At 40.7% G+C, this 18,541-nt stretch overlaps 1 protein-coding gene across 1 annotated transcript; it reads left to right on the top strand.

Moving 5' to 3' along the window:
• The first annotated feature begins 1,127 nt into the window (after nucleotides 1–1,127).
• Nucleotides 1,128–17,879, top strand: LOC116676354 (WD repeat and SOCS box-containing protein 1). Its single transcript, XM_032507526.1, has 9 exons — nucleotides 1,128–1,534; nucleotides 4,244–4,412; nucleotides 6,573–6,856; nucleotides 7,852–7,983; nucleotides 8,645–8,745; nucleotides 12,226–12,398; nucleotides 12,880–12,993; nucleotides 14,127–14,234; nucleotides 15,257–17,879. The coding sequence occupies exons 1-9, from the start codon at nucleotides 1,495–1,497 to the stop codon at nucleotides 15,417–15,419; spliced, it is 1,284 nt and encodes a 427-aa protein (XP_032363417.1). The 5' UTR covers nucleotides 1,128–1,494; the 3' UTR covers nucleotides 15,420–17,879.
• The last annotated feature ends 662 nt before the right edge of the window (nucleotides 17,880–18,541 follow it).

Genomic DNA, 18,541 nt, shown 5'->3' on the forward strand with positions numbered 1-18,541 from the left:
TATCTAAGGAGGTCCTGGACATGTTTGGTTGTATTGGGGGGGGGGGAAGCAGAAGTTTTGCCCACGTTGTATGGAGATCATCTCCATGTTTTGCTGTAAGTCACATGTCAAACTCAAGGCCCCGGGAGCAAAATCCGGCCCCTCGTAAATTTGGATCTGGCCTGAATATCAATTTAGGTTCACAATAAATTGTGGCCCGCCTGGTTGTGCGCCAAACCAAAAAGACAGGAACGGGTTTTTCACACTGTTATTACACCGGATTTGTTGACTTTGAGACGCAGACACTCCCCCAGCAGCAGATAGTTTACATATTCAGGCTGTGACACAGGTTGCTGGGAGTTGGCTGTGTGATAGCCTGCTATTAAAAATAAAATCATTGTTTTGCTTGATTTGCTAAATTGTACGATGGCTAAGAAACTTCTTTGCTGACTTTTTTAGGGCTTTATGTTGACCAAACTAAGTGAGAATACCATATGAGACATATAGACTTTTTGGGTAAATAAAATCATGTCTGGCCCTTAATGTGATTCTCATTTCCAGTGTGGCCCTTTGTGAAATTGAGTTTGACACCCCTGCTGTAAGTCATTGAAACTCCAAATGGGAAGAAAACATTGCCAGTGTTGGATTTTAAATTATTTTAAATTAATTCTACTTCTGGCTCAACAACTCTGTTTCTGAAGAAGACGTGGTTGTTTCTCCCCACCGTTGTGTAACAAGTTATTCGTGATTTTTGTGTTTCATTTTTGATTTCCAGTTAGGTTTTCTTGTACGCAAGGGCATTTCTTAGTCCTTGATATAATTTTGTTATACCTTGTCTGATTTGTTTGTGAGTTATATTTGTAAATATATTAACATGTACATTAAAGTTTTGTTTTTTTTAAAGTAAAACTTCTTGGACTCCGTTGCCTCTGATAAACCATGCCCAAAATGAAAGGATACCTTTTAAAGATGTTTCACTTTTCATATATCAAATTAGTTGTAATATTTGAGTCGAAAGAAGGAGAAAAAAAAATAGACGGCCCCACTGTGGGAGGTGTTAATAGTATTACCATGGCAACTGTGCTGACGTACAACGTAACCCTCCCACGGTTTATGGTCACTCCTCCTTTTGATGAAAATAGCCAACCATCCAGTAAAAGCCATTGTACTAACGGGGATCGTACTGAAGGCTACAGAAGTAAATGCTCTAGCTAACTACGTGTAACGTTTTTTTTTTTATCTGCGTGTTAACACCCGAGAAGCATTAAAGATTTGAACAGTGAAAATAAAGCGTGTTGTCGACAAAGGAAAACACGACGTTTGCACAGGCCGAACGACAACTGTATTTTTCACCAGGGACGTTAACGTTACGCTTGGCGGAGGAATTCAGACTTTGGTAGACAGCGGAAGAGGAAAACCCGCCGCCGAATTCCGTACCAATTTCACATTCCCCTTAGATAGCTTTGTTTTACCGTCTGTGCTCAGCTTTTCTCTTAGGTCTGTGCCCTTATTTAGATGGCAAGCTTTCCAGACTCTATTAACGAAAATGATATAGGTAAGTAGACATGCTAACTTTACATTTATAATTTTTTAACGGTCAGTTGCAGCCTGACATATAGCTAATGCATATCTAACGTTTATCAACATCAAACTAAAAGGGTTAACGTTAGTAACTAGCGTTGTAGCTAACGTTAGCTTACCTTTGGAGGCTGTAGTGAGCATTGTTGTTGTGTACAATGGTCTTGTGCTCGGCGTTTCAGCTAACGTTGGCATTAGCAGCTAGCTAGCTTTCTTTATGTCTGTAACGTTAACTTTATGCACATTTAGCTATATGTCTAATTTAACCGAAGGTGCATTGCTTGATTTACTATATGGTTTAAATGACGTTACTACAGTTTGTTTTCTCTCGTCTCGCTTAAGTGTAAGTCAACTGTTTAAAATGGATTTTCATCTGGCTGGTTGAAACCTCAGCTTAGACCATTGACTGTAAAAGACCCGTCCTTCCATGCACTCACACACACCACCGAGACGCTGCGTACGTGCGTGTCTACACGCGACGATTTGCATGCCTGGGCGTCCCCGGCTACAGCCCCCAATGTTTTATGATCAGCCCCGGATCTCTCGATTTCTCTCTATTATTTTTATTTTATTTGTTTACAACAACTAGTATAATATAATTAAAGCCCCGGAATGGCACATGCAAATTAAGAAAACATGTATTTTCCTAGTATTAAGTGGCTAGTAAGCCAACTAGTAAGCATCTTAAATTTACTCTTTTTTTTTTTTTTTTTTTTTTGTAGAACTCATGTTAGAACTGTAACTTTGTCCAGTTTTTTCCCGAGGCGAATAGTTGTGAATAGTGTATCTATCACCTAGCAACCGTCTGAGGAAAGGTGTAATTTTCCATTGACAGTTGAATAATTTTCGGAGGAATCATAGTCAAATCAGTATAATACAGTCTCAAGGGGTGGCACCAAGAGTGCATTTGAAAATTGTCATTGTACGCAATTGGATAACACTACGACCAATCACAACACCACACGGGGCTCCATAGTTTAGCTACCAGCGGAGCTAACGATGTAAGCCGAGTGTAGATTTGAGTCGCGCATTCGTCACTTTGCGACAAGTAGCCTACAAGATGCTAACGAGAGACTTCTGTAATATCAGTACAGAATAAAAATGGACCTCCTTAACGAAGTTTGTTCACTGCTGGCTACAAGTTATCAATCAAACACAACACAGGTCGTCAGTTGAATAGCGTTTTGAGCTAACGTTATCCAGCAAATAACCATAGATAGCTACAACGTTAGCTACAAGATAGCAATCAAACACAACCAAGGTCGTTGAAATGATTTCCATCTTCTGTTATTGTTTGTAATGACAAAAGTTTATTTTATGAATTTCAAACATTTCAGTATGACACGTTATGTCGTAAACCGTTTAAATTTGAGCAAACTCAAATATGCACTCAACTTACATCGGGGAGTGACACCCGTTGTTCTGGACGGAGACCAGGAGAGAAGGAGTAAGCCCTCCTCTAAGGGTCGCTCCCATGGCGCCATTTTAATGCTACGAAGACATCACCTGCAGTTAGCGTCCCATTGACTGACATTTATTTTGGCGCCACTTTGACAATGAATAACTTTACATCTGAAGCGTTTCAAGATTCTATTTGTCCGTTGTTTATTTCTAAAGAAACACGATAATGTATAAAAGGCTCCGTTACCTTGTACCTCATGTTATGGCTCCGTAGCAGACGTTTTTGTAAAAAATATTATAATGATTGCGTCATAACCACGCGACTTACAGTCGCATAGTTTACAAATCACTGTATTATCAGGAGAAGCACGCAGACAGTTTTGACTTGCATCAACTGTTTAGGTTTAATTACTAACGTTAACTAGCATCTTAGTTAGCATTAATTAGCCTGTGTCTATGTTATCTCCTTACATATACCTACGCCCCCGCCCCCCCTCACAAGTCACCACACAAATCTGTAAACAAAACCTTGGCCTTTGGGTTGCCAGGCCAGTTATGATTAGGCCATATGCTGGTGCCTCTAACTAACATCTACAAACTGGGGCAGCCAAAATGAACATACACTGGTTATTAACAAGCTGGGCAATCATAGTTTTGCATAGCATTCAGTTTATTTATATGAGTCTGGGCTAAGCCCCCAACCTCCTCCAGTCCTAGAAATGGCCCTGTATATAACGTTTCAATTTATTTACATTTGGTCATAAAAAGGTGTTAAAGTAACTGATATATGCAAGCATTCTATTCTTCTGTATAAAGGTACAAAAACATCTCTGATGCTAGTCTTTGTGCTGCTTGTGTGTTTGAGACAGTTGAGGAAGGTTACTTTTCATATCTGACTATCCTATACAAATTGACTAGGCAAGTACGGATCAAATTGGGGATGAGGGTACTTCCCTGTAAAAAAACAACAAACCGATAACAAAATAAAATAAACACACATGCATGAGTAATTGCTTGAATTTGTTTTTTTTACAGAGCATTTAACTTATTTATCTTGCAAAGTTTCCCACTTGCTGTTTTTGTACCAATGGGTTGGTTAGCGCAGTTAGCCACTCAGATGCCTGCATCAGTGACAAACTTTCTCATGCCTGTGAGCAAAGGGCAACTTTGGGATGATTGGAATTCCTGTAGGTTGGCCTGAGTAAGCAGAGGAGCTGTAACGTGTTAAGTGATCCTATCCATGCGCGTAGCTAAAGTAACAGTGTTGTCTGTCTGTTTTTTCCAGGTAAGGCAAAGTTCATCGGTGAACTGCGGGTGCCTGTTGCTCCTTTTGACCAGAAGTCTGGGCGCGAGACTTGGACAGTAGCTTTTGCACCCAATGGTTCCTACTTTGCTTGGTCTCAGGGGCATCGCATTGTCAGGCTCATTCCCTTGACAAAATGTCTGAAGAGCTTGTAAGTATCATTTGAAACTTTCACTCAGTTACTACCAGTACTAGTAGCAACCATGATTAATACAACATTAACATGCACATTTAAGGTTTTGTTCACTTGTTGTACCTTATCTTGAAACCCTTCAATTGTAAACCGTCAGTGTGTGGGAATCCTCTCTAGGCTCTGACTTTTTAGTATTTTAACTCAGACTGATAATTTTATGTGTCCATGTAATATTTGAAAATGTTTGTATTTACAAAGGGGGGCCCTGCAAAAAAAAACACTGGCGTAAGCTAGGTCTGAACAATATTGTAATTGGCATTGCAATGTGCGCGACAGTCACATTGCAGGACTTTGCGATGTTGACGTTAAAACTTTATTGCTGCTTGATAGAAACGTAAACTTTCATGGTTCTCCTTTTACATAATTATTACCGACCGACCCTTCCCCTTTAAGACAGGTAGCCATGTGGGCAACGTGTGTATGTGATGTTAGTCCGACGGGGTTAATTGTTATGGGAAGTGTGTAGAAAAGTACGTCTGTCCCAACTAACGTTACGGTTCAGAGCTGCAACGCTGGAAACGTAACACTAATCTACTACAGAAGCCTGTGTCTCATCTAACACAATTTACACTGATTTAGTTGTTCTTGGATACAGTTTGTTGCTAGTGTGCATGACATGCAGGTCAGTTTATCAAACAAACAAGCTGGCCCTGCTAGTTGACCACAACCTGACATTTAGAGGAAGCAACATGCAGTCATTGTCATACACTTTAGCTTGGATTGATAGTATTATATGAATACAATGGTGTCATGCTAGTCAACCAGTGTTTTTCTACCTAATTTCCCTCTCCAAAATCACTTTAGAAGAGTAGTCACAGCTTACTTGCTTTGATGTTTAAGCATTAAAGTTTAACAAAGAATGGTTCACATTAGAAAAGATCCTTTTTAATTTTTATCTTCTATGTAGATGCACTCCCCTACAAAATCATCACAATAGTCGAGAATGATTTTTATTATTTCCAAATACAGCTATTGTGTCATCTTTAAAAAAAGAAGTCGTTTTTCATATCGCAATATACACTACCTGTCAAAAGTTTGGGGTCACTTACAAATTTCCATACCACTCCATTATAGACAGAATACCAGCTGATCTGAGTGGGTGGCTGATCTTTAATGCAATATCTACATTGCCCATTATCAGCAACCATTTATCCAATGTTCCAGAGGCACATTCTGTTTACTAATCTGATATCATTTTAAAAAACTGAGAAAACACTGGAGAATCCTTTTGCAATTATGTAAGCACATAATGTAATTTCAAAACTGCTGACTGGGTTAAAAAAAACAATGCAACTGACCTCAGCTGGTATTCTGTTTATAATGGAGTGCAATGGAAATTTCTAACTGACCCCAAACTTCTGACCGGTAGTGTATATCGCAGGAAAAAAAATATCAGTGTCAGTTTTTTCCCAATATCGTGCAGGCCTAGCGTAAGCATAATATTCTTAAATTACGTGAGCTTGCTTTGTCCATGAAACTTTGTAAAGCATGTATGTATGTAAATGTGTGTATGTATATACATACATATATAATACATACATACATACATACACACGCACATCTCTAAGTCCTAACATATTTTGCGAGAACGCACACCAAAGTCTGTGAGTCTGGACTTTGGGATTGGGCCAGTGAGGTGCTTCCCAGTGCCAAGGACATGTGGCTTGTATTATCAGCTCTCTTTTTGCACAACAGGCTATTTTTCCACTCAATAGGGCCTTGTGACTCTCAGAGCCACACAAAAGTCACTGTAGACCAAGTGCTTGTTGTTGTGGAACGGCAGGCTGTTGCCATGTTTTTTTTTTTTTTCCTGCAGTGTCAAACACTAACTTCAGAGCTGACTAGTACCTCTGTTAACAGACATTTTCCAGGAGCCTGGGTCGGTTTGCCGGAGCTACATCATGCCAAGCAAAACATAACAATTACATTAGTTTCCCTACAGCTTCGCACCAGGGGATAGCCACACTGAGCTATGTTGCTGTGTCCTGGCTGCTAACAGTTTGGATGTGCATTTGTGTTGGAGACTAGATAGAAACCTGTTTAAATAAAACAGTCCATGGTTAGCTCTCAGTACTTTTGTCTCTCGTTAATCTCTTATATCTTTCTCTGTTGCTGTAGTTCTGTGGGCAAAGCTGGAGAGTCCACCAATGCCTCGAGCTTGGGTTGTCTGTCTGGTCAGAACAGCTTTGGGGGCCAGGTAATCCCAGCTGCCGACGAGCCCCGCGAACACACCATCGACTGCGGTGACACGGTCTGGGGCCTGGCCTTTGGCTCCTCGGTGCCGGAGAAGCAGAGCCGCTGTGTGAACATTGAGTGGCACCGCTTCAGGTTCGGTCAGGACCAGCTGCTTCTGGCAACAGGCCTCAACAATGGTCGCATCAAGATCTGGGATGTTTACACTGGTGAGGACACATTTCTGTTAATTAGAAGTGGTTTCCTAATTAATATTCATTAGTTGTTAATCTAACTATGTAATTAGATTAGGAAAGAGAACAGAGATTTTCTGTTTGGTCATAGCTCATTATCACTGTCCAATCACCAGACGCCAGCAGCCCAAGTCCAGTCTGTTTACAGCTGGAGATGCATCTAGCAAATACAGTTATTGCCTTCTTTGCAGTCATATACACTGCGTGACGTCCAGTGCCTTTTCCATTTTTTAGCTAAAAGTACGCTATGAACTAGTTGTTGTCAAAAAAATGACTTGGCAGCCACTTAAAGCATTGTACTAAAACTGTCAACAGCAGGGGCTTTTGAAGGCACTAAGTGTTTGATACACTGCTGGTTTTGCAGGTTTTCCTACTTACAAAGCATGTAGATGTCTGTAATTTTTATCAGGTACACTTCAACTGTGAGAGATGGAATCCAAAACAAAAGGTTTCTGTACACTCTAAAGCACTTTATTATTGGCATACTGTCAATAGCAGGTATCAGAAGGTAGAGTTGTGACCATATCGAGTTCAATTTAGCATAGTGGTAGTGGAGTTGCAGTTGTAAAAAGCTGCCAGTAGAACCCAGCGTTAGAAAGAGAGAGGGTACGGCCGCTCGCTTTCTCACTTACTCACTCCTGCCGACACACACTGACTGACTGCATTTTAGTGTGGCGCGGATCGCTCTCTTCCTCTAACTTTATTTTTTATGATATTAAACAAAGAGAAATTATCATAAATCAATACAAGAGCAGCCTACATTCTTGTTTACTGCTGCAATGAAATGCTAGGTTATGTTGTAATATTGGTGAGTGAAGACTATTATTCCAGTCATATTTCTTAATTTAAGTTTTCTTTAAAATAGTGTTAAAATCTCGTCTCATTCTCGTGACCCAATCTTGTGTCTCGTCATACCCCTATCAGTAGGTGTTTTAAGTAAACAGACTCAATCTTCCCATGTCTTGCTGCAGGAAAACTGTTGCTGAATCTGATGGACCATACTGATGTAGTGCGAGACTTGACCTTTGCTCCTGATGGCAGTCTTGTGCTGGTCTCTGCATCCAGAGATAAGACCCTCCGTGTGTGGGACCTTAAAGATGATGGTATGTAGAGCTGTTCTTTTCTTTCTTTAATAATTGTGACCTTCTGTTTCTTCAGCTAAAAGAACAGGGGAAATGCTAGCCCTCTGAACTGTAAAACCATTTTAGAAAAGTAAGCGAAGATCCAGGGGCTGTGGCCAGCTTGTAAATGTGAAGACAGCCCAGTTAAAGCCTGGTGTATTGGTAGTCTTTATTTCCCCATGACTCCGCACCAGCAATAGCCGGTCGCAGAAAGTTTGGACTTCCATTAGCTCTTTAAGTTTAATTACTAATGTTAACTAACATGTTTGTTTGCAGTAATTAACCTGTGCCTATGTTATCTTCTAAAATATACCTCCGCTCCCCATCTGGCCGGCGGCATTATTTTCTGGGTCGTCCGTCAGTCTGTCCCATCCCGCTGTCTCTTGTACCTACGCCAGCCCCCCCACCCTGTCCCTTCTCCCCTTTTATCTGCCTGTGTGCAGTCGTGCCCCACAGAAGGGGAGGGGCTGCTCCTCTGCTGCTCAGTCACAGAACAGAAAAGAGAGGTGACGGATTTGTTGGTCACAGGGGAGAAATACCTCCCGTGCTCGCTGGACAATACGGGAGACTTTTTTTTTTCTACAGAAAGCATCAACTAAAAGTACTAAAAATGCAATAATGCAAGGATGTTTGTGCCTTGTAGGTAACATGGTGAAGGTCCTGCGGGGGCATCAGAACTGGGTGTACTGCAGCGCCTTCTCCCCTGACTCGTCCATCCTGTGCTCAGTCGGCGCAGGCAAAGCAGTACGTACACAAGTTCCTTTTTCCTTTTCATGGGATTGCTAGCTAAACTTTGTTCAGTTGCTTGTGACAAGTTATGCTGAATCAACTTACAATTGAAAACCTCTGCCTTGCCCTCCCAGTTCCACCTTAGAACTAACTGTGCTCAGTGTCCTTGAAAGTTCAAGTGTGCCTCCTGCTTCTAGATTCTGTTTGGTTTTGTTTGCAGTGGGAAAAAACAGGCTTTTGGTGTTCTGAATTTTTGCATGCAGAGTAGATAACTATTTTTATTATTATATAGCTGAAGCCATCTTGCTTTATTATATATTTCAGATACCTCCAAAAAGCAATATATGTGGGTGTGACCAAACTAAATCTTTTAAACGTACAATATGTAATTTTCTGCATGTAAACAAGGACTTTTGATGACGTTTTGAATTGGCATTATGGGAGTTGTAGTTTTCATTGTTTTAACACAATTGGCAATATAAATAAATCTGTTTACGGATGGGTTTATCCATTACAGTTTTATCCACGTTACGTTTAGTAATGTTTATTCATGTCCTTCTGATAAAATAGCTGCAGTTTCCCCAACATACAGTAATTACGTTTTCTTGGTCAGTTGATATTGAGATGTATCAATAAATAAGATATCTGCTGTATTACTGTGTTGTAAGTGGCATGTCATCAATGACAATGATTCTGTGTGGCAGAAAGCAAGCTGTAATACGGTTACTGAGTATTTGTTCTTTTTGGGACATTGTATGATTTACGATTACTCTCAAACGTATCATGTGGGTGCCCGTGTTTTGAAGGAAGTTAGAGTAACTAGAGGGGTCAAAGGTTTAATGAAGCCACTTACAGGCGGCGAAATGAAACGTCCCGTCATTAAAATAAAATAAGAGATTTTTCTGGGTTTGGACATTGGTGGAAACATTTAGGATAGTGGAAGTACACAACTCAACAAAATATATTACATAGGTAGAGTTGTTTTTAGACATTTTAATGCAGAAATGTTACATATTGTACCTTTAATCATTACAGCAGGGGACTATCTTAAGTGACAAACACTGAATCACTGAAACAATTTTGAACACATGCATTTTTTATATTTTTCAAATGTCAGATTAAAAAAAAAAAACAATAATTTTCCTTTCTTTTATGTCATGTTGAATTGACGTCTCAAATTTCTGCAATGCTTGCGGCAGACATGTTTCTGGATATTGATTCCTTAAACTGGCCCCTGTTAGTTCACCTTATCTACAATGTTGCAGCTCTAGATCAATCTGAACATGGTTGTAATGGTAAACATGGTGGTATCTTTGTTAGGCTGTGTGTGTCCCTACAGTGTGTGTCTTGCTCTTCCTGTCACAGGTGGTAGCAGAGCTCAGTGTGTGATTGGTTTTGAAGGGAGCGCCGCGCTGACATTTTGAGCAGCCGGTGTAAACCAGGGACGCACAGTGCACAATGCCCAAAGGCCTGGCCAGGGGCAGCCTGGCGCCGATCTGTACGTAGGTGCTGCTCCGTGTCTGTCTACCTCTGCTGTTGCAGTTCCTCTATTCATTTTAATTTCAGTTTAAAACTGTCAAAGTGGTTATTTAATACTCCCTTTATCCCCACCTATCTCCCAAACCCACTTTTCCCCCACCCCCCATCTTTGAATAGCTTTGTCCACTGTCTGCACATACTAGCTTTTCTTTTGTTATTAGGATTTCTCTCACTGACAGTATAAATGTTTCCGTAATAGCACACTGTGTAGCATTGGAATGCTGCAAATGGCAAAACATAGCAAACAACTCCAGCCACACCAGTTAAACAAACAACCTGCCCCTCCCTTCACTGTCTAACCCCTGTTGTAGTGGAATTATTGTGCCAGTTTCAGACTAGTTTAGGTTTTAAATGGAAATATTTTTTGTGCCTTTGCATGGCACTTATATCCCACAAATTTCAGCAGTTGCCTTAAATCTTACAAAAGAACAAACCCATTTTCATCTGCAGTTTTCCTCTGTCCTTATTTGCTTTAAATAAAACATGTGAGAGTTACTGCTGTTGGCAGCAACAGTGGAACCACAATAAATGATCCTGCTTTTTATCCGCAAACACATGGGGTGTGACTTCTTGGAAATGGTTGAGTCTCTGTTAGTGCTGTCAAACAATTTAAAATATTTAATCACTATTAATGGGAGGGGAGGGGAGGGGGAAAGATTAGCATCAGCTGTGTGCTTGGCCATCAGGTGGTATTTCAGACTGGATGTGCTGCGATGATAGCTCAGTTCACAACGACAAAACACACAGATCACTTTGGTCTTGTCAACGGAACCATTTGGCAACTTTTAAAAAGTAAACTTTCCATTCAGAATCTTATTGGCATCCATCTTGGCGTCTCACGCTCGCCATCCACTCAAAACGTAGCGTTACTACTCTTTGGCCGGCTGTGCTGCGGTCCAGTTTAGCTGGATCCGGTGTGATGTTGTAGTTTTTCTATTGTTACTAGTTGCAACGGCATGTAAAAAGAACTACAAAGTATATTAGGCTAAAAATAATGCTAATCTCACAATAAAAAAATTGGCGCCATTAAAATGGGCTTGCGTTAATGTTTTTAATAACTTGTTTAACTGACAGCACTAGTCTCTATAAATTATAGTGTGGGTTAGACCTGCTATAGTGTCCTGAGAGAACTTTTGATATGCCACTATGAATAAATTAAAAAACGCTTAGAAATCCTACTAGAACCTGAACCATTAATCTACATGTGACTGTTGTGATTTGATCATTAAGTGCATTTGTTCAGCACTGTTTGCAGCACTTAAAAGCATTTCACATTTTGAACAATCAAAGAGTGACAAGGTGCAGAAGTTAATAAACTGGAGCGAAACTGGATGTTATTAGTACAAATTCTGACCATGGCTGACTGTTAAAAGCAGAAGGCCTCCACAGACTATTGCGTGTGTGTGTGTGTTTGTTGCCAGAGGTATCAACCCTTTGGCCATAAACTATTCTTTTCTCTTGCAGTATCTGTCTCTCTTCGTAGGCTTCTGCCGGAGCTGCGAGCCTATTGTAAACACAGTGAACTAAAACTGACAGGGGAAACCAGTGGAGTAACTTTATGTTACCTTAAGTTACTACTTGTTTTTATTTTCTCTTTTTTGTGTAGACCTCTTTTGTTAAAAATAATAAAAGATTGAAATTATGATTTTGTAGTTTAATACTACTATTTACTAGATGTTAATTATGATAGCCAATGTAGGTTCAGTGTTGCATTTTGACATAGCCTTGCTGCTTGTGTAGCATGTTCTGTTCTGTTTCTACTGCCTGGTTAAAGGTTACAAAGCATAACAATGACACTGAGCATAATTTGAGAATAACTGTTTAATTCTGTTTTTTAATTCCTGTTAATTTAATTCAAAAATAGTTACATGCATATAGTAATAAGTGTAAAATAGCACATCTATATTCAGTCCCAACCATTTCATGGGCTTTAACAGTCCTTCCTTCACGTTGCAGGTGTTCCTATGGAACATGGATAAGTACACCGTGATGGGGAAGCTAGAGGGGCACCACAATGATGTGGTGTCATGTGAGTTTTCACCAGATGGGGCGCTCTTGGCCACCGCCTCTTATGACACCCGGGTCATCGTGTGGGACCACCAGAAGGGCACCATTCTGCTGGAGCTGGGGTATGAAAATAACACCCAATACGCAGGATGTTTTGGTGCTGCAATATCTTATTACTTACCACACAGGCCATGGTGGAGTCTCGTATTTTAGGAAAAATCCTCCTAACTTAAGATTACTTACTATCTTTTTCTAGAGCTTTCATACCTCAGGGTCTTCCTCAGTAGATCGTGTATGTAGTTGTCATGTCATCTTTCCATCTGTTGAAGACCCCGAGATGCAGTTAAGAACCATGGAAAAACAAGAGTTTATTTTCGTGGATATGTATTGTTTGTGTGTATAAATAATTTTGGCCAGTTTGCTCTTTGAACTTAACCTATGTAACTTTTATCTAGCAGTGGTGCGTGAACGCAGTCAAAACTTAAACAGGATAATTGTAAAGGGTAGGGGAGCCTCACCATTTTGAAATAGTGAATTTAAATTTTTAACCTGGAAACGTTGCTATGATGCTGTTATTAAGCTCCTGCTTTGAACTTTCTCCAGCCATCTCTTCCCTCCTCCATCACCCATTTTTGCTGGAGGGGCAAATGACCGCTGGGTTCGCTCTGTGAGCTTCTGCCCTGACGGCCGCCACATTGCCAGCATCACTGATGACAGGTATGTCATTTAAGTTATGTCTGTTCCTAAATTGCCTCTTTTTATAAAACATCTATCCCATTGTCCACTGTTGTTTTTCCTTGTTATTTAGTGTTGGGTCTCTGGGTTGGATTTTCAACTTTTTCTTCTTCTTTTTTTTCTTCATTAAATGGGGGATCTTTTAAAAATGAAAATAGTTAACATGTTAACTACAGTATAACACCTAAGAAACCACTATGAAATAAGATAAACAACATATGTATTGTATATATTTCCTCTTCTGGGATGTCGAGTCAAGTAGCTTAGATGTATCGGCATGAATATTTCAGCAGTAGAATAACAAGAAAACCTATTTCAGTACAAGCCTTGACAAACCCACGTTTAGCAGTCTACCTCTTGAGTGGAGTTTGGTACACTCAAGTACTTTTTCGATGCTTATTCATATACATGGGCTGATATTTCAGCATAGCATAACAGCATAGCGCAGCAGAAAAGCGACACTGTTTGCTGGAGTTTGTTTTTAAATCTTGCAGGGAGTCATGAGTCTTAGTGGGACTTTAGAGCACAGAGCTGCTGTATGCTGGACTGTCACAAGGTAGCTATTAATCACTCCGACCGCTGGCAGGAGGGGGGCTGAATAGTTGGCAGAAAATATGCTGAGAGGAGAGGCAGGAAGAAGCTCCGCATAATGGCGGCGGGGGGGGGGGTGAAGCAAAGCAAACCCGTTGAGCCCTCCCACTGAAGGCTTAAAGTATTTAAGGGAAAACACTGCCAGTCATGTTTTTCTCTCTCTCTCTCGATAGCCATCTCTTAGAGCTAGATCCATTTGATAGCCTCTTTTTTATACAAATAATACTGGTTTAAATAAACAATGTGATAGTAGTTCACATCTTTGCTGAGCAAGGCCCATATGCCAACATGTCGGTTTAGTTAAATTTTATTATATAGTATCAAATCATAAGAGTTATCTCAAGACACTTTACAGATAGAACAGGTATAGACCACACTCTATAATTTACAAAGACCCAACAATTCCAGGGATTAAAGAAAAGAAACACTTGGGCTGTTAATTGCAGTTTTACAGCAGTCCAGTTTGCTGCGTGCAGTTTGGATTCTGACAACAGTGTTCTTGTGTGACTTGTCTGTCTGCTCAGGCTGGTTCGTTTCTGGAGCATCGAGGAAAGAGCCCCTCAGGCCATCGCTTCTCTGCCTAATGGCCTCTGCTGTGCCTTTTCTGCTGAAGGGAGTGTCCTTGCTGCTGGGTAAGGTTTTAGCTTATGTACAGACACACACACACAGATTATGTCATATTTCCTCAGTTACACCTCATTGACTTCTGCCTTCTGACCAGAGGTCTGTTACCTAAAGCAGAGATCAAAGTCCAGCACCTAACTTCAGTCAGGGCTAAAGCGGTGCAATAAATGTCAATTCAAGCTCACACAGTCCCACTCATGTTCTTATGGGTTCGTAAGCACCCCGAGAGTTAGAACATAAATCAAATGGATAAAGCATTGCAAACAGCTGTTTGGAAAGAGTGCTGCCATGTTCACAGCCACCTGGCAGCACCTACTATTGGAAACATAAGAGGAATTCAAACCTCTTTTTTTTTTTTTTTTTTTTTTTTTTACGACTTTAAGCAGCAATGGTGAAGGGATAGCTACGATGTTCAAGAAACATTCCATCGGGTTGCCATAGAAATGGAAATCGAACATCACAAAGCAACATTGTAACTCACAACGGCTACGCAGAAACCTCTGCAAGAAGTAGCCTGGTGATTATTTAAAATGCCCATATTATACTAATTTTCAGCTTCATAATTGTAGTTTGAGTTTGTACCAGAATAGGTTTCCATGGTTTCGTTTTTAAAAAACACCATATTTTTGTTGTACTGCACATTGCTGCAGATCCTGTTTTCACCCTGTGTGTTTAGGTCTCTGTTTTAGCTACAGAGTGAGACATCTCACTTGGTTTAGCTACAGACTGACAGTTATCCTGCCAGCATAAGTTGCCATAGTAACTGAGCATTAACTATGTTGAATTAACTGTAAATAAATCCGACTATCCGAGTTAAGCCTGGCTTATTTTTGGAACGGGCCTGTTCTCCATGTTCCTCAGCTTGCGGGCACCATGGCAGGCTGGATGCATTCTCAACTGTTGTTTTAGTTTTGGTTTGAACTTTTCCACCAAACTCACATTTTATTGCATTGGTGCAGTCCTGTGATTGATTCCAAGTTCTTCCACCTCCCCCCCGATGATTTATTGCTGTCGTTCCTTTCTGTTCCAGGACTCGTGACGGTGCTGTGCACTTCTGGGAGTCTCCTCGCAGCATTGGCAGCCTGCAGCACATGAGTAGGATGTCCCTCCGCCGGGTGATGAGCACCCAGCAGGTGGAGGCCCTGGCCATTCCCACGCCGCTCCGTGACTACCTGACCTACAAAGTCATCTAACCCACAGCACCAACTGTTCCTGTCACAGCATCATCTGGCTGAAAAACCCATGCGTTACTTTCAGAAAAATAAAACCGTTTTACACAGAACTTTGTTGAACAAACAAAATCAACCGGGAAAGGAGGAACAGAGCCGCCTGCGCTCAAACCCCCACCACCTCCACGCACAGCAGGATATTCTGTTGCTTTTGTAAATATTTATTTTTGTAAGTACTTTAGTGAGTGAGCGTGCTGTACACCTGTAAGGTCAGGTTACTTCGGGGGGGCCTCCCGTCCCCTCCGTCACACCAGTGTGGAACCTGTACTCTTCCAGCTGGCTCCGGCTCTCCACCAGGTTCTGTAAACCCTTCATCTTTTCTTCTGAGTTGGAATGGCTGTTGCACTTAACGTGAGAAGCTTTGGCAGCGTTGCTTTCTCTTCATGTCAGGGTTTCTGGTTGGGAGTGGTTTAAAAACGAGATGAAGCGGTTATTGTTCTCTCTTAGGTTTGAACATTTACCTGAAACAGTATTCACACCATCATGGCACACTCTCTTGTCACTGAAACCAGAGCTGTTTAATGTGCCAAGCAGTAGTTTTTATGTCCTATATAGAGACATTTGCCGTTCAGTGATCCAACACAGTACGTTAGCTAGTTTAATTTAATTCTGCTGTTTGGTCACACCAGAATCCGGCACAATGACAAGTGATAAATCATTAAGGCAGATAATTTGGCACATCTTAGGTCATTGCAGATATGTTGGTATTGCTGTATATATCAGCTGGTAAATGGCTAAATAAAATGGCAAGGATATTTTTTGGGAAACCTTGTTCAAAATTGAGTGAATCGACCTATTGTCATTGGATTTTTTTCAATCTGTGTATTGGCCTCAAACAGCCGGTATCGGTCGGGGGAATTGATGTTTGATTGGTTTACCAGAGATCACCAGAACACTGGCTAAAATGACCTCCATTCATTAGGATTATAGTAGGACTTCCAGACACACTCGACTGATGACAGAAACCGGTTGGAGTTGGTTGACCGCTCAGATTTTCCATGTCAAAGTTCAGCATGGCTTTACAGCGTTACAGTCCACGGACCACAACAATGTAATTTATTTAACTGATTAAATTAGTTAAATTAGGTGTAATGTTTTGTCATTATAAAAAGAGAGAGACCCTTTTCTTCTTTTTCTTTTCCAAAGCTACCCGGTGGCCGGAAATGAGATTGGTGGAGGAGGTAAACAATGCAGGCTCCAAATTGTCTAAAATTTGTCTTAGCAAAATATTTGAGGACGGAATGAGTTCAACACATCCGTACAAGAATACACATTGTGTTGTGGTGAAAAACACTGAATGGAAACTCAACAGGGTACCTTACTAAACCCACTTAAAATTGCCGCTGATGTGTGCTACTGACTAAACTACACCAGCTCAGAGTTTCGGTGAAGTGCAAACCAACAATTAGTCCAACCCTGTCATGATGCCGGTGGAGCCCACCCAAAAATGTCTCAAACTGGTGACACAAATGGTGTGCGTTTGTTTTTCAATCCCATACCTGCCAATACAAATCCTTGAGACCAGTGTTTAATGGTTTCACACTTAAGCACCTCTAGCAAACCAGTACAGAGTTCCATGACATATGTATGTGTGTGTATATATAAATTGTATCATGTCTACATGATTTTTTTTTATACCCAGTTCTTCTGTTGAACATTTTTGTTTTTGTCTTTTTGATCTCTGTTAAATGTGAAAATGTCTGCAAATGGGCCAACTACACGTTTTACTGCTAAAGCCCTGAAAGAAAAGGTGTGTTACATTTCTATACAGGTCAGATTCAGACTGTGGAAGTGTTGCTGTCCTGTCGCTGCTTTTTGCAGCGTTTAGAAATGGCAGTGATTCCAGCAACCCTGAAAGTGGTCACAAGCTGCCAACCAATCAGCTGTCAGCCTCGGCTAGCAGCCGTTAAAAACCATCTGTTCCGTCCCGGTAGAAATGTATTCACGTGAGCCTCAATGACCCTTTACATTCTTAGAATCTCTTGTTGCTTGAACATTATTTTCATTGTGTGTGTGTGTGCGTGTGTGTGTTGGTGATATATGAGATGTAAAGAAGGGAAAGTGAGCTTTTAGTGTTGTCCTGTTGTCTTTCTGTAGGAAGATGGGCGCAGAACAGCTGTCAATCATTCTTGGCAATAAGTTCTCTAACAGTCAGTGCTAATGCCAAAGGTTTTCCTTTTCAGATCCTTTCTGATTTTCTGCTGAGATATGGAGCGTGTCTCATGAATGGGCTGCAGTACTTAGTTCTCTATACAGAACCTTAATGGGTTTGCGTTATATGTTTGTATACTTGTTACCATTAGGATTGGCAATACAGTCCTGCCTCAGTGAGATGCGGTTGAATACATCAAATATATATGAATGTATGATGTTCCTTGTATTTTTTTTGTGTGTGTTTGTTTCAATAAAGACTTTTTGACAAAATAAGGGTTATTAATTCTTGAGATGGAGAACATTGAAACTAAGTTTTAAGGTGCTTTATGTCTTTGGGCACTTTTTGACTAGTTTTACAGGCGGTTAGCACAAACTAAAGCTCAAAGGGGGCATGTGGAAAAACTAACTTGCAGCATGTGTTCTAGCAATCAAGACAGCGTTTGTCATCAAAACTCCCGGCTGAACAGAACGGATCTGGAACTCTGCCCGGCACGTTTAGGACAGGTTTGTTCTGACAAGCTGATGATAAGCACAAATGTTAACGGTAAAACAATGTGTGTCTTATGCAAATACAAATTACGGAAATGTAACACAACCCCCTCCCCAAAATGGTAAAATTATAAAATAGAGATGGTCCAATACCCATTTTTCTTCCTTTCTGAGGACCAGTCTGATTCCAGTTTGTTAGATATTTTCTGTTTTAACAACTGTATACCACTATCCCGGTATGAATGTGATATGACCGCTATCTTTGTTATTGGCCTGGCTCGGGTTCAACTCTTTGTGAAACATGAATAAACGCAATAAGCAATAACTGCCACAGAACTTTATTTTATTATCCAGTTTGACAGTCAGTTATATCCTCTGGGCTAAATTCCATGGTATCAGATCAGTGCATAAACTCCAATACTGGAGCATTGGAACTCTTCTAC

This window comes from Etheostoma spectabile, chromosome 3 (assembly GCF_008692095.1).
Source record: "Etheostoma spectabile isolate EspeVRDwgs_2016 chromosome 3, UIUC_Espe_1.0, whole genome shotgun sequence".
Taxonomy (NCBI): domain Eukaryota; kingdom Metazoa; phylum Chordata; class Actinopteri; order Perciformes; family Percidae; genus Etheostoma; species Etheostoma spectabile.

Coding starts and splice junctions, on each gene's coding strand:
- LOC116676354 (XM_032507526.1), top strand. CDS start 1,495: ATGGCAAGCTTTCCAGACTCTATTAACGAAAATGATATAG. Junction 1,535..4,243: donor TATTAACGAAAATGATATAG/GTAAGTAGACAT, acceptor TGTTTTTTCCAG/GTAAGGCAAAGTTCATCGGT. Junction 14,235..15,256: donor GGGAGTGTCCTTGCTGCTGG/GTAAGGTTTTAG, acceptor TTTCTGTTCCAG/GACTCGTGACGGTGCTGTGC.